Raw genomic sequence first — 15991 nt, 5'->3', positions numbered from 1 at the left:
CTGCTGACAAATCTAAAAGGATCAGCAGTCCTGACCTGCCTCGATCCAGTTGTCTACGGAGATCATCTGTTAGGGCAACCAGAGGCGTCTCCGTCCCTAAACCAGGATGGAAACTGGACTGAAATGGATCTAATGCCGATGTTTCCTCCAGAAACCTACCAAGCTGTTCAGCAACAATGTGTGACGATAGAAGAATAAGCGATTTAAGAAAAATAGAGAGTTTCACCCAAGTTGTCAATAACACATGTAAATAGCAAAGGGTACTTAGCAAAGTCACAGGAAAGACAACACACACAGAACTGGTCTGAACCATTTTATTGTGCCAGGATAAGAGCAAAGAAAAATGATCATTCTTGCGCTGCCAACACATTATTCATGGTATGTCTAGAGACCATCTTATAATTCATTAGAAAAACACACACCTTTGATAGAGAAATTTTGTAGTTAATTATGAACAGTAAAACCTACAATATAGCTTTACAAAAACATAGCTGCAACAGCCCAAGAAAAACTGCTTAGCAGTTTATCTGCACAACATGTAGCTTACAGAGATCGCTAGTCCCTATAACTAGGTTCCAGAGAGCATTTCTGAAAACCTTTAGGTTGATAGCCTACCTTGCTTCCTTCACCTGTTAACCCTTGTATTGTATTACATTGCTCTGTATTTAGCAGTCACCACAGGAACCAAATTCTTTACTCTATGTAAAGTTATAAGTTATAAAAGACAGATATATAAAAAATTCACAAAATTTGTTCCCATTTTTTAAATCTTTGCTAACATGCTTGGAACGATTGCAAGTGCCCTCCCCCAATAATTTTGTTTAAAGTTTCTTTTCCTGTTCCACTCATAAAAAAAGGTTTTCTGACATATCCTCCCATAGCCAGGCTTAATAAAAAGTAGCCATTGCCATTCCATTACCAGAGGCTTCAATCTTCTAACTCCCAGAATGCATCCTGCATTCTACATATTCAGATGACTGTCCTACTGTGTCACAACTCTTGGCTTTTTACTTCATAAGAAAAAGAGACACATCACCATTAGAGAACTATGTGCCTAGTCAGTCTGGCTCCAAAACCTGATAACATTTAATGAGCTCAGGTGGACTTGGCTTTGAGTCTAAGTTTTGACAGAAGAAACACTGATAATTCAATCTGAAATTTCTCTGTTTTCTTGGTGTCTTGTCTGGTGATTCTTGTGGATTCATTCCAGTAAGTCCAAAGAACAAGGGGGAAGTCTAGGGAGAAAGTCTTCCATACTGGTATAGCTCAATAAGAAATTCTCCAACACCAATAAAGTAAATACCTTGAGCTATACCAAAAAGAGGTGCAATGACCAGGGCTCGGCAACCAGCCCCTTTAAGGAAGGCTAAGGGACCCTCCTTCATCCAAAGTTTCCTGAAAGAGAGAAAACAATACCAGATATATTGACTACTAAATTCTGCATCTATCATTTCACAACTCCTGTGTCCAGATCTGAACATTCACCCAGAAAACTCTATGCATTCTCCTTCCAAAAGCTTGAAGACCTGACTCCCTCCTGCGGCTGTATTCATCTCTCACCCTATAAAAAGAAGTCTTAAAAGAGAAAGGAACACACCAGAAATTGGCATGATTCCTACAAGTTTATGGCCAATTCAAAGGGTATAGCTTCCATATGGAAGCTGCTGAAAACCATTTCTGTATGGTTATACTTCAAGCAATGGTTGTGATATTTGACAGCTGGTTCTTCAGCACATATTCCAGGATAAAGCATGTTGGAAGTAGCTTTCAAATGCTATAGCCATGTGCTTAGGGTCAATGAGTTACTCCTACTTTTATCAGATTCACAGCTGCCTTCTGACTGCAGAGGTTATAGTGGCAAATTAGGGGAAACTGCCTTCATATGTCTGAAGATCAGCTTAAAAGGCCTAGTGTGAATGCACGTAAGTACTTTTCATGTCTTCTCAAACAGGAAACCTCCTCCACATTTGACATACTGTTTAACATTATAAACATTTGCTTACACTCTGGCTGAACAGTCAGTTATTCACAGTGCTTTTATTACTTACCGTGCACAATCAATAATTCCATTATAACTCTCTTCGTTTCTTCCCTTGCCCATTGACTGAAGACGAGTTTTTATTACTGCAAAATAAAAATATTGTTTGCCAGGTTAGAAGACTAATGCAGGCAAGCCTGAGAACATTATGACTACAGCATATTAAAATTCGTTCTTTTCTAAATTTATTAAAGCACTGTGTTATTCTGAAGACAAAAAGCTTCCCTATACAGAAAGCCCTAACAGATGGAAGGGTAGCTTCCAGAGATTCACAAGGAAATCCACTTTTCCCAGTATTTCCCTATAACTACTGTATGGAGAAGCATGAAATACATGAAACACAGAAACACAAAAGAGATGAGATATAAATCTTCTCTTACCATCACAGGGATTGACAGACACAGCTGCCACTGAACCAGCCATGCAACCAGCAAGAAAAGAACGAAAGAAAGGGGCTTTCTCTTCCAGGGAATCGTGTCCTGCTCTGTTCAGATGGGCAAACAGTGGGAAATAGATGACCGAGAATGGGACATCCCTAGAACACAAGAGTTATTGCATTTTTATAAAGCCACATACTGTAAAAACTGGGCTGGGAATGGGAAGGACAAGATGTTCCATCCTTACCTCAGCAAGGTGGCTCCAAGACCCTTGTAGAGTCCTTTAATGCCCTGGGTATGCAGAAGCTCGACTGCTATCTGGGTGGCAGATATCCTCCTTGGAAAGGCAATTGGTCCTACATTGTATGCTCTGGCTAGAACAGGGCTGACAGCTAGAAGCTTGCACCCAGGAGATGAACAAGGAACTCTGCTCACAAGCTGCTGAGATGCTGAAAGCACAATTAAAAATATGTCAGCCTCATTGGTCACCTGAAATTTATGATTTCACCCTGAATATATACAAGTCTGAGATGCATTCTAAATCTGATTACCTGAAGGTCTGATCCCTGGAAATCCCTTCAACTCCTGTATCAGAATCTATAAGCAGCTCTGTGATAGTGAAACATAAACACTATTTGGACATTCTAAGGGCTTATCCACCCTTACCTTTCCTCCACACTTTCCAGGTGTGGCTTGTGGTTTAAAGCTCTGTATCCAAGTATAGTCAAACCTTGGTTCTTCAACGTAATCCGTTCTGGAAGCCCGTTCGGCTTCCAAAATGTTTGACAACTGAGGTGCGGCTTCTGATTGGTTGCAGGAGCTCCCTGCAATCAAGCGGAAGCTGTGTCGGATGTTCGGTTTCCGAAAAATGTTGGAAAACCTGAGCATTTACTTTCGGGTTTTCAGCTTTCGGGAGCCGAAACGTTCCAAAACGGAGGCGTTTGGTAGCCAAGATTTGAAAGTTTGAGTGTACTCTCTTTTCTGCTCTGGAGCCTTCACTGTAAAAACCTGCTCTTTACTGCTGAATAGGAGCTAACAACAATCTGTTGAGAACTTAAATTGCCATTCATTGTGCTTCAGCTTTAAATAGTGTGGGTTTTTTTGCGGAAAAGTTCAGGGGTGGGGGGAAGCACTTGGGCACAGAGCTTTAAAGTGCAGACCTGTGCCTGGAAAGCATGGGGCAAAAGATAAGTGTTGATACAACCACATGGAACAGGCCATGCCTATTGGCCTTGCCATCTATGAGCTGAGGGAAGGTCTGAAGAAGGGAGTCTGTTATATGCACATAGGTTCCCCCTGCAATCTGAAATCCTGATTTCACAGCAGGGAGCTCTAGCTTATGTGCTGACTTCTGGTGTCTTGCCTTGCTCTTTAACAGTGTTCCATATTTCTGGGTCATAAATTGCCTCCATAAGACTTTGCTCCTATACAGATAACGCAGTACAGATACTTATTTTTTCACTTATCTGGCTCAATAACTTAGAAGCATTACTGAGTTCTGGAACTGATTAAAGCACTGTTGTGCCTTAGATTACCATTTCTTGTCAATTAGGCAATACATTCAAATGATCCCTTATGGTAGATAACTTTCTGCAGCCACCATCCATAGCAGGATGAGATAAAATACCAGACATTTATTCTACACACACACACACACACACACACACACGGTAGGGACAATATTATTACCAATCCCTGTTCTTGTTTTACAAGCCACCAAGTTACTACTGACCTCGCTTATGACAGCCAAAACTAATGATAATTGAAACCTATGCCAAACTGAACATCTCTTGTTCTACAGTTCATGTTAGTTTGTACATAACACCAAGCCAAATCATGGTGTGTGCATATGTGCTCAGTACTTGCAGCAAAAACTGCAGCTACTTAACTCCTCCCCTGGGTCCTGCTTAGTTTGGCTTAGTGTTATGTCTCAACATGGAGTTGCAGTTTGTCTCCTGTTACAGACTACAAGTCCAGGTTCACAAGTAATGCTAAGCCAAACCATAGCTTAGCCTCAGGTAGCCTAGCAGTAGTAGGACTTGGGGAAGAGTGAAGTGGCCATGATTGTTACCATGAGTACTTGCACACTCACATGTTGATAGTTTGGCTTAGTGTTATGTGTGAACTGGACTATTGTATGAAATGGCATTTCCGTGCACTCTGGCACTTGGCATGGTGTCCCGTTGTGCTAGAAGCGTTTAGTCATGCTGGCCACATGACTCAGAAAGCTGTCTGATGACAAACACCAGCTTCCTCAGCCTGAAAGTGGAGATGAGCACTGCACCCCATAGTCAAATCTGACTGGACTTAACCATCCAGGGGTCCATTACTTTAGCTTTGTGTGAACATCCAAGAACCTGTTCTCAGAGATGATAGGCAAGAACTGTTACCTAGTCGTCCTGCATCTTGAAGTTGGATCTTCAGCATCTCCATTGGAGTGGTGATAATAACTTGGCAGGTTCCAGCACCACAACCGGCCATCATCTCCTTAGATAAAGAAAGGGCTACCCTGTAATAAAAAGAGTTGTTATTATTATAGTTATTATTATTTTAAACACTAAAGTATACAAGCATGAAATATCCAAGAAAAGGAAAAGGCTGTATAAAGGAAATACATAGTTTATGTTCAGACTAGCAAGGGGATTTGAGAATCAAAACCATTGAAAAATGACACAATAGCTTCTTGCAGTCAATATCCCATCAGGACACAGGATTATATTATTTATGTTTACAATCAAAGTCACAAGATTTTGTCAGTCCATATAGAGTTGCATATTGGATTGTCAATGCTCTGTGTTAGATCTTCCCTCCCTTTCCCTGCCCATCCTGCAGCAAGCTATGAAGTTTTTCAAAGATGTGCTTAATACATACATATTATCCTCCTTGCAATATCTGGATTTTGACAAAGTTCAGCAAAAGAACTTGGGAAGTAGCAATGATCAAGAAAATGATGGAGTAGCTTGGGATAGAAATGCATAAATAATTGTGCATTACAGAAGTCATGAGAATGAGCTACATCACAAAGATAAACTGTTCTTCCAGCCCATTGGCCCTTCAAAGTAATTTATCCAGCGCACAGTAAGTTTTGCTTTCTGTTTTCAATAATTACTTGTCTTCTGCTTATTCAGAAGATTCATAATATTTCATGCCTTGCTATAAACATATTATTGTTCATTCTGCTCTCAAAGGTGATCAAAAAACTATTTAATGAGCTTTGCACAATTTGTCACATTCACGTAATGGAATCCGCAATGAACACAGACTTAACTTATGTATGGTACAAATGAGACAGCTCTAGTATCTCAAGTTAACATACCCATCCTTGGCAAGAAGGTGCCTAAAATAGTCATTAGCAGCCAGTTTGATAGCCTTCTCGGGTGTTACAAGGGTCAGATTCACTGCTGCACCTAAAAATAAATACATACTTAAGCTTAATTGAAATTAGGAGATTTTCTTTGTTTTAAAATATATTTTGATTATAGGTATCCCACATCATTTATTGTGACAGGGACTCAGATTCCAGTTTTCAAAGTTATTGGAAATAGCCCAGAAACTACTACTGGAGTTATACAGTCATTTACAAAACTCTAATCTTAAAAGCAATAGCAGATTGTGGCAGAAGGAGAACAAATGGAAATCCTGTTGTGTGAGCAGACTGCATCTCATTTTGCACATCTTTGTTTCAAATGTCTGAGCTTTGAACAGCCAGCTCTATGCATGTTTACTTAAAAGTAAGCTCCAGAAACAATGCAGCTAACTCACTAGTAAATACATTGAGATCTCCAGCTCTGACCTTTCAAGATGAGTCCCTAATCATAATGGTTGAGACCCAAATGAATAAGTCCCCAGTTATCATGAAGTAGTATAACTGTGTTAGTTACAGCCAGTTACATGTACAAGGAAAAGACTTACCTCTGTACATTCCAAAATAGCCTTCTGAACGCAGTGTTTTCATTAGACAATCCAACCTGATCAAGACACAAGAGATTACCTGTTGCTAAGACACTCTTGTCATATATACTACAAAAAATATATCATATCAAGCCTTAATAATATGTGTTTTATGAAGAAAAATAAAATAACCTCATTATAGCTATTTAAATACAACTTATAATTGCTTATTTATAACCTTTATTGTTCCCTAGTATCCAAAATGAGGCTACCGTAATTTTTTCATTTTCTATTTACCTTATTTCACTCACCGGTACATTATTCTTTATTTTATACATGCAAATAAAGACCCTTACTTGATGGAATCATTCCATTAATAACTGTGGATTTCTACTTTCCCAACACCTACATCTATCTGTAGGTACTTGCAAATGGTGAAAGAGCTGCTCAAATATTAAGTCAATCTAGATGCAATACATTTCCAGTGATCACTTACATGCTTTTGTAGACTTGCTGTCCACTTCTCTGGTTCTGTAGCCTGGTTTTAACCAGGTCAATTGGAAATATACAAGTAACGCCAATGATCCCTGCAGCTCCTCCATTAATAAGTTTAGCGGGCAAACTGAACAAGACAAAACAGAATTCCATTGTATGCAATTGAATCAAGAATTTCCAGAACTAGGGGCTGGAGAAGAGTTATGCTGTATATTTATTTCATTTATATCAAATTCAGCTCTGTGATGGACCAAATTCTGGCTTCTTTGAGACTGGCCACAGACTATGTGTTGCTTTCAGCATTGCTACAATAAAGCTTTTATAACACTTCATATGCAACAATGGTACACATCTGTGACATACATGAAAAAACACAGGATTGTAGCCAAGGCTGCTGTTCCACTCACACAATGGAACTTCCTTCTCTTCTCCTTTCCCCTGCAGTCCCCTCACCCTCAAAATCTATTCCAGAGTCTTGGGGACCTTTTACAATGTATTTTTTGGACTGTACAGGGAGAAGTCCAGTTGTACAAACAGAAGTGCAGTGTTGGATACAGTCCATAACATGCAGTGTTTCTAAGTATGTGTTTAATGTATGTACATCCCTCAAAGAGCTTCTTATGTGCTCAGTATAAGCACATCATACCGAGACTCTTGCATGTTAGGGCTGCATCATATGCACAGCCTTGCATTACATTTATGACTCTATGCCACAATAATCTCTCTTTTCTTGTCTCCCTTACTCTATTCCATGTCAAATCAGACTGGTTCCTTTGGGTCTCTCATTCCACCTTGTCTAGAGAGACAAGAGAGACTATTTATGGAATGAAGAGAGCTGCCCTGCTACATTTCAGACCACATGAAGTTATTCTTCAGGAGTATATATACTTCTAGCTATTATGAGGTATGTAAGAATAGCCATTATAACTGCTCTTAAATACATCTTTGTTGTAATTTAATCTCAAATATTTTTAAACACAGGTCTTTGAAATTTGTTATAAAACTATTGATCAAAGAAAGAAAGAAAGTTATTTGTATCCCCCCCCCCCCCCGCTGGAGCTGGGCTCCGAGCGGATAACATCATATAAAACACAATATACATAAACAATCGATTAAAATGCATCCCAAAATTAATTCAAATAAAATTAAAATTAGACTGGACAAATGGCCATCCTCAAGTTAAATAAAATAAAAAACCAAACATTTTACATACTTCATTTTGCAGCATTTGTTGTCATGTTCATTCTGTAAATCAATTGCACTGTTTCTCCAATGCCTGCTTTGAGGCTCACTATATTTCTAAAACTTGGGAAGGACACATACCTAATCTGTTTCTCAGCCATCTTCTTTGGGATTACAAAGGAAAAAGTGCTCCAAGATCTTTTTGGTCAGTAAGTAATACAAGCTGCCGATGGTGAGAAGTTGGTTCCTCAAGGAGACAATTCTGTCTAATATCTGCAGAGTGAATTGAAGCTTTAAAATCCATCAGTGGTCCTATAAATAATCCAAAGTTATCTCATTGGCTGTTTCAACATACAGGCATTTCAAACAGCTCACAGCATCTCAAATTCAGTATGACAAATCAGAATACCCTCTAACCACTACTGTTACACCAAGTGTCATCATCCGTTATTAATACCTAGGTGATTAATTTATACCGTAAGAGATGCAACTGAAATATATTATATTGATGTAGGAATGACTGAGGAACTGTGACATTATAGGGAAGATGGTATCTTTAGTGACATAGGGTTGAGGGTGAGAAGTCATGCAGAAAACAATTTAAAATCATAATGTACTATTAGCACAAATGAAAAAATAGTAACTTAGGCTGCAATCCAAAAACACTTACTAGGGAGGAAGTGCTACTAAACTCAATGGGAGTAAAGCAAATTTTGTATAAACATACACAGGATTGCATTGCATGACTTCAAGGAATGGGCATATCTGTGAAGAGGAAGAAAATACTAATATTTCCTAGGGCAATTATGGAAAGTACCCCTGGAAGGCCATGCTGAAATGTGTCAGAGCAATGCCATTATCACATGGGCAGCCAGGTTAGTAGTTGGGGTTCCCCATTCCCATGATGAGACAACACACCAGTGCTTCCAGGGAAGACCATGCTAAAATGTGTCAGAGCAATGCCACTATCACATGGGCAGCCAAGTTAGTAATTGGGATTCCCAGTGCCCACCGGGGGTGTCATGCAATAAAGAGCAAATGACCAAGAAGCAGTGACGAGCCTGGAGGTAGAGTTCCCATTACTAACATCAGAGAAGAGTACGTTGCACAAAAAGTGAGATATTATTAGCCTACTATCCGATCATCTGATACGCATAGTCTGTAAAGCTCACAGGGAAATTTCAGTTGCGGCATTAAGGTGTCTCCAGTTTCAAAAAGGCTCTTTAATTTTGTACAACAGCAAAGAAATAGAGCGACAGTTTTGATTTATCCTTTCCTGTGACTGCTCAAGGTAGTTGTAATTATATAATTACTCTTGCCTAAGAAAAACAATGAAAAGTGATCTCTGCTTTGCTCATCCCATATTTCTTTTGTCAATTCTTCTTGTACCAAATTCCCACAATGGTGCAATTTAGCAAAGCAATACTAAAAACACATGCACCACAAATAATTAAATAATAAAGCTCATAGCAAAATATTATTTAAAATGCAATTATTTGGATATGTGAGATCCTGAAATCCGCTGAATCACATTCCACTGCTCCTGAAACTCTTTCTCAACTTCCAAGGGAGGTAAGATATGAAATTCACTCTCTCTGTCTGCGCAGTGTGCTTTAGCTCAGGGGTGGGAACCTTCAGGGTTGCACAACCTTTTTAAAAATAAAAATAAAATCCTGAAGTCCACCAACTGGAGCCAGTTGCAAAATAGTACTGGTTGGAGGGTGAAAGAAGAAACAACATACCACATGAGCAGGGTGGGGAATCTTAGGCACAGGGGCTGAATGCAGCCCCCCAGGCTTCTTTACCTAGCCCCTAAAATTCTCCCTTGGCCACACCCCTCAGTGGCCCTGCATCTCCCCTGGAGCGCTGTTGCCTGGCTGGAATATGTCCTTGAACTCCAATAAAGACTCTTGCTTCTCTGGATGGATGGAGGGTTTGAGACCCATTGGCTATCTTCACCTGATTTAGCTGGCCAGTTGAAGCTGTTCCTGGGGTGTGGCCGTTGTTGCATTCTGACAGCTTCTAGGAGCCACAGGTGAGAGCTGAGTGCAGGGTGGAGATCAAAGGTGGACAAACTACCCCAGAAGCAGTAGGACCTGTCCCCCACCAGAAGTACCTCCCCTAACACATACACCCCAGAACAGGTACAATACACAAAACTTGGAGAAGCTACTGACTGTAGAAGAAGCAGGAAAGTGATGAGATGCTGTTGTGCTCTGAAGCCACTTTTCATCAGAACAGAAGTGAATACTAATGAGAAATGGATATGGGGCTCAACTTCTAGAATGCAAGGCAAGCCCAGGGTGTTCTGAGCTGGTTCCAAGGCTCAGTTCTGGGCCATTACCATTTTGGGCAGGGAGAGACACACTAACACTTATATGCATGAAATTTCACTCCTTCCATCAGCAGGAGGCAGAAGTAGGAAGCACTGTAGTTAGAAAAGTAGTTGGTTCAGAATTGGTTAGCACTTTCTAGTCAATTATTTTTTTCTGAAGCATTTTGCCAGCAGACTTTCTGCTGGGAGTACAACAGAGGATGCTATGTACAGGGTTGCAAGCAATGAGCCCAGCAATGATAGCTTATTCCAACCTCGTCCATGGCTGCTTCCTTCAAATTCACCCAACGATGGTCTACATACAAGTACTGGCTCTCTCAACCTGCATCTTACAAAATGCTCCCAGTAATTCTAATCCATATACTCTGCATACTGTTCTAAGATTACAGCCTTTTTCTGGCAGGTCTCCTGGGCCTTTTAACAGCTCCATGCCCTGGCAACAGTTATACACATAAAGCACTCTCCATCACTAAACCGTCATGACAGGCTGCATTTGTCACATTTCTGTGTCCTTTTCTTTTCGGCAAAAGTTGATACTTTCTACATCCTCCAGGCTTTTCCATGCTTTTTAAAGCTGCATTTAAATTGCAGTCATATACTCACTTACTTTGGAGTAAGTCCCACAGTAGGGTCTTAATTGCGCTTAACTGTTCTGCTTTTATTGTTTTACTAATCCACCTGGTTTTATGCAAGCCATTCTGGGAACCTCAAATAACTAAGGGCTCAAATAACTAAAGGCATGCAGGGGAAAGCAATGGCAGGGGGTTTGTGTTGTCAACTTTAATACTGTTTACAAAAAAACCAAACAAAAACGGTACCAGCCCCACTACCCTTTTGTGGTTGATTCCTCTTATTTTCCCAAGCAGAGAAGGTGAGGTTGAGTGGGGAGAGGTCTGCACAGAATGTACATGGGGTGGGGTGGGGCTAGTGGTTATGTTGCTTCTCCCCCTTTTCTCATCCCCTGGTGGTGGATGGGGAAGAGTGCCATTTCACAAACACCATGCCTCTGATGGACTATACCCCACAAAAATTTAGCCATAATAAATGGGGTGGTTTTAAGGTGCCACCCCTTCTCTTGGAAATTATGTGGGGGTTTATCACCCTCTCGCTGACAAACAGATAAGAGGCTTCAAAGAAAGGGTGCTATATTCCCCCCCCCCCGCCACTCTTCACAGCTTCACAGAAGACATAAAAATTGAGTTAAGTGCAGCTTTATCAATGCAGCATTAGGAACATCTGTTTTTCTGCCTGTCAGCCAGCAGTTCAGTGAGACACAGGAGCTCTAGAAAAGGGCATTTTAACACAAATACTTGTACCCATATCCAGTGCATAAGCAAAACAAGCTATAGCTTAGCCCCCCCCCAAAAAAAATTAAAGAAAAAAACAAAACCTGGATGTACATTTCCAAAATATAAGATAAAAAACAACTAAAATAGATGAGTCTTTGTAAATTGTTTCTAAAGGCATTTTTGTTATTTCCAAATGCCAATGTGTTTGCATTATTACGTTTGTTATGAATAAAAATCAATTTAAGTTAGAGCTTAATAATTTCACTATTAATATACTTAACTGTATTTCACTATTAATATACTTCTTAATTGTATTTCAGTTCAACAATTACTTTGATAATATATATATTTTGTTATGTGCAAATGGCTTTAGATACCCATTAGGTCCATAAATTACCATACCGTATAGCACATATTCAACACAAAAAACAGAGACAAGTTGTTGTTGACAAAGGACAGCTGGACATATAAAGGGCCCCATTACCTCCAAAAGCTTAGGGCCTCATCAAACCTAAATCCGGCCCTGCCCATATCCCTGCCCCTCAGTACCATTTATCTCAAGGAGCCACCCTTGGCCATGAATATTATTAGCCCTTATATGCCATGCCAAGGAGGGGGTAGGTATTTGAAATCAAATGGCAACGGAGCGGTCACCAGGCAACACGAGCTGTCCCTCCCCTCGGGTCAACTGACGGCCAACGGCTCTCGGTTTCAAATTCTACGCATTTACTCACCCAGCCGCCGCTCCATTGGCAGGCAGGTAGGAAAGAACGGCCGCCGCCGCCGCTCAGCCGGCTGTGCGTCTCCCGCCTCTACAGAAGGCGCGCTGCGATTGGCCAGAGCTGCCGCAACCCACCCAATGGTAGGAAGAGGCTGGGCTCGCACGCTTCCCCCCGCCCCCTGAGTCGCCGGCAGTAAAGGCGCGCTGCTCAAAATACACTATGGGTCACATTGGCAGCCCGTTCACCGTTAATCTCCTTCCTTTCAGCTCCCCACTCCTTCCTAACTTCCTTCTGCACTCGCAGCTCCGCTCTTCCAGGTCCTCAGCCTGGAGCATATTTTAAAGGCGCGGCTTGTGTGTGTTTTGATTGGTGAGCAATCAATCAATCAATCAATCAATCAGTCAATCAATGGCTTCATTCTGCAGGTGGCTGGCAACAAGGCTAGCTGCCATGATCTCAGAACCAGCAGAGCCGTTTGAACGGGCTGCTATAAGTCCACATGTATTCCTGCTTTCTTGTGCACTCCTTTGTCCAATGTTGCTGCAATGTACCTGCCAATATTTTGGGAATAGTTTCTGCTGAAGGTGCATTGGCTGGGTTGAAGATGTAAGATGAGAAGGCACCCACTTGAGCCGGTGCAACGATGCAGGCAAGAATTTATATATCGGGTATAGGGTGGTATATAAATTCAATTCATAAATAAATGAATAAATGTTTCATGGATGGAGCTTATCTATGTGTGTGTCTCTTGGGGGTCGGTGGAGCCCTGCTTTTTTTTTACCTTGTCAGCCTACATCTAGGATAAAAGAAAAGGGCTACTTTTCAGATAAATAGTTATGTTCATAGCTGTCAACGTTTCCCTTTTTTAAAGGGAAATTCCCTTATTACTAATAGGATTACTCACAAGAAAAGGGAAAAGTTGACAGCTATGGTTATGTTACATCTCTGTTTAGAACATGTGAGGGGAACTTTTGGCCTTCCTGGTTTTGCTGAACTACACCTCCCGTCACCCTCGGCCCTTGGCCATGCTTGTTGGGACTGATGAGAGGTGGAGAGTCAAGGTTCCTCAAACCTGCTTTAGAACCACCGATGCCTTCCTGCTGTATCTTGGCAGCAGAGAAAGCTATAGGGCTCTCCAAGAGAAGTAATGTGAAACTTCTCAGGAACTTGGTTTGTGGGGCAGGCAGTTGCTCATCTCAGCACAAGCCCAGATACCTCAGTGCAAGACCAACTTCAGTTCAGCGTTATTTGATACTCTGTACTGCCTGAGGGAGAAATGAGAAAGGGATGGCTTACATATAATGTTCCGTTTTTCCCTGGCTTTCTCCCCTTTCCCCAGCCCCTATTGGGGCTGCTAATGAAGCAGCAGTGCAAAAAGGCACATTGTTTTCAATTACTATGTATGCCTCTATTCCAGGAAAATCTGCAGAGGTGAGAGAGTGAAAGGTGCAAGATGGACTATGTTCAGCACGGGATAAGTTAATGCTCCACAACAACAGAAATCCTAAAACAATTTGCCTCATGCCAAAATATTTTGTTTTTTTATATTGTAGGTTGTACTGGACCATTTGAATCTATTTGTTTTGTCACTGTTATTAAAGAGAATGCGAGCCAATTTGAGCATAATATGTACAGAAAGATTGTCTATCAATAAAATTGTGTCGAAAGTGTTCTCCCCCCACCCCCTTGAAAACTTGCTGTGGTTGTGTGCAAGTTTATTCCTACTGCTCAATTACTCTTACTGGCTGCAGTTCGGTACACTGGTGCATAAGCCTTGAATGTCGCTGAGGTCAATGAGAGAAAAAGCATGCATAATAAAATCCATAGTTTGCACCAGATGTGGGGAAAGCTTTTCAGACCATGTGGGGAAAGCTTTTCAGACCAAAGGCCACATTCCCTTTTGGGCAACCTTTCAGGGGCCACGTTCCAGTGGTGGGCAGGGCCCCAGGTAAAAGTGGGTGGCGCAACAAAGGTAAATGCTACCTTTGTACAGTAATTCAGTTTTAAACACACATATCTGCTCCATCTTCCATCCAGGTAAGCAAGAGGCATTATCAGTGTTCAGCAATATATTCCAGCCATTCCGGGACAGGTAAGGTTAGTGAAAGGTGTGGCTGGGGGGAGAGAGGGTGCTGTTGAGAAGCAGGTTACAAGGGGAAGAGTTCAGAGGGCCAAATTGAGATTCCTCACCCTTTGTTTATGCCTTCTTCTTTTGCAGCTTGCTGGAGCTGATCGGAGTTGTTTAGCGAGGTTCCTCACACCTGATTTAAACACTGTATGAGCTTGGAAATACCCTGTTTTCCCGAAAATAACGCAGTGTCTTATATTAATTTTTGCTCCCAAAGATGCCCTAGGTCTTATTTTCAGGGGATGACTTACTTTTCCATGAAGAAGAATGCAGTCCACATTTATTGTCTAATTGTGAGTCAGCCAGACTCCGTCAGGGCAGAGCGAGCAGCAGGTGGCAGCTTGTCGTGGCAGCGGCGTGGGCTCTCTGATTTATAGAGACCTTGCACTGCCTGAAGAGTTCTGGCTGTGCTGCGGCCAATCAGTGAGCTGCGCGGCGGCGCCCGCCGCTATGGTCCAGAGGAGTCAGACGCCTCATGGTAGCTTCAGGGGCCTTATATTCTGGGGAGGCCTTATGTTCGGGGGGAGGCCGTATTATACGGGAGGTCTTATTTTGGGGGGATGCCTTATATTATGGCGAGAGGCAAAACTGGAAGTAGGTTTTATTTTGGGGGGATGTCTTACTTTTGGGGAAACAGGCACCTCTTGATATCTGTGTTCTTGAGGCTCATCCTAGCTGATTTGATGCAGTTTTGAACTACATCTCTCACAGCCAAGCCTCTTAATTCACGGGTAAGGAACACACATACATACTATTAATTCAGGTGGGATCCTCTACCTACCTGTTCTGTCTAGTGCTTCCAGTCCAGCCCATCCTCTCCTTCTCCACCAGTGGAGGCTGGCATGGTCGTCCAACGAACATGGAGCACTTTAGGCTGCAATCCCTATACCCACTTACATGAGAGTAGGTTCCACTTCACTCAATGGGACTAACTTATGAATAAACATATATAAGACTGCAATATTAAACAGGCAAAAAACCACCAGCAGCCATTTTGACACCTATATAAATATGTATCACAGCTCTCTCAAATTGTTTTCCTTACATTTTCATTGCTTTGCAAGTGTCCTTTCCATGGTATATTTGTAATATCACATACCACAACATACCAGTCATCTGAAAAAGGACTTTGTAAGAAACAAGAGGCACCTAGCTTGGCTTCCTGAAGAACTCGTTCCATGATATGTGTTTTTTTTGGGAAAACCTTCCCTAATTGATACTAAGAAAATGGGTAGTCAGTGAAGCAAAACTACACAGTCATTTAAGTCTGCAGCACAAAGATAAAAGCAGTAACCCTCCACCACAGCCAATACTGCATTACAAGGAAGAGCCACAGGTTGTCTATGTATTTTGGATTTGCAGGAGAGCAACCAAATATTGAAATGGCAAAATGAGAGTAAAAGCACATTCCTATGCACGTCTACTTGGATATGCTATTAAGTTCATTGGGGCTTGTATATAGAACTACAACTTGAATGAGGTGCAATGCACAGGATCAAAACATGCCATGCCCATCATTCACATGGCTCAACAT

The 15991-nt window shown here is 41.4% G+C and overlaps 1 protein-coding gene and 1 long non-coding RNA gene across 6 annotated transcripts; one reads left to right on the top strand and one right to left on the bottom strand.

The window, feature by feature from the left end:
• Positions 1 to 300: 300 nt before the first annotated feature.
• On the bottom strand, positions 301 to 12315 carry LOC309371349 (mitochondrial glutamate carrier 1-like). 4 transcript variants are annotated; one of them, XM_081913899.1, is made up of 10 exons: positions 12157 to 12315; positions 8125 to 8295; positions 6803 to 6928; positions 6328 to 6383; positions 5732 to 5822; positions 4806 to 4924; positions 2663 to 2864; positions 2419 to 2573; positions 2049 to 2124; positions 301 to 1395 (listed from the first exon to the last, which is right to left on the bottom strand). In XM_081913899.1, the coding sequence occupies exons 2-10, from the start codon at positions 8142 to 8144 to the stop codon at positions 1236 to 1238; spliced, it is 1005 nt and encodes a 334-aa protein (XP_081770025.1). In that variant the 5' UTR covers positions 8145 to 8295; positions 12157 to 12315; the 3' UTR covers positions 301 to 1235. The 4 variants fall into 4 exon arrangements, with proteins under 4 accessions (XP_081770025.1, XP_081770026.1, XP_081770028.1 ...); XM_081913900.1 differs by having other exon boundaries at positions 12092 to 12310; XM_081913902.1 differs by having other exon boundaries at positions 8125 to 8256; positions 12092 to 12310.
• Positions 6936 to 14683, top strand: LOC309371353. Of its 2 annotated transcripts, none has more exons than XR_014169067.1 (3): positions 6936 to 7705; positions 14367 to 14421; positions 14548 to 14683. It is a non-coding gene; the product is annotated as an uncharacterized lncRNA (long non-coding RNA). The 2 variants fall into 2 exon arrangements; XR_014169068.1 differs by lacking the exon at positions 6936 to 7705 and adding an exon at positions 12350 to 12698.
• The last annotated feature ends 1308 nt before the right edge of the window (positions 14684 to 15991 follow it).

Source organism: Podarcis melisellensis, assembly GCF_964234715.1.
Source record: "Podarcis melisellensis genome assembly, chromosome: 6".
Taxonomy (NCBI): Eukaryota; Metazoa; Chordata; class Lepidosauria; order Squamata; family Lacertidae; genus Podarcis; species Podarcis melisellensis.
The sequence above is the reverse complement of the archived record's forward strand: the minus strand, read 5'-3'. Positions and strand labels throughout refer to the sequence as shown.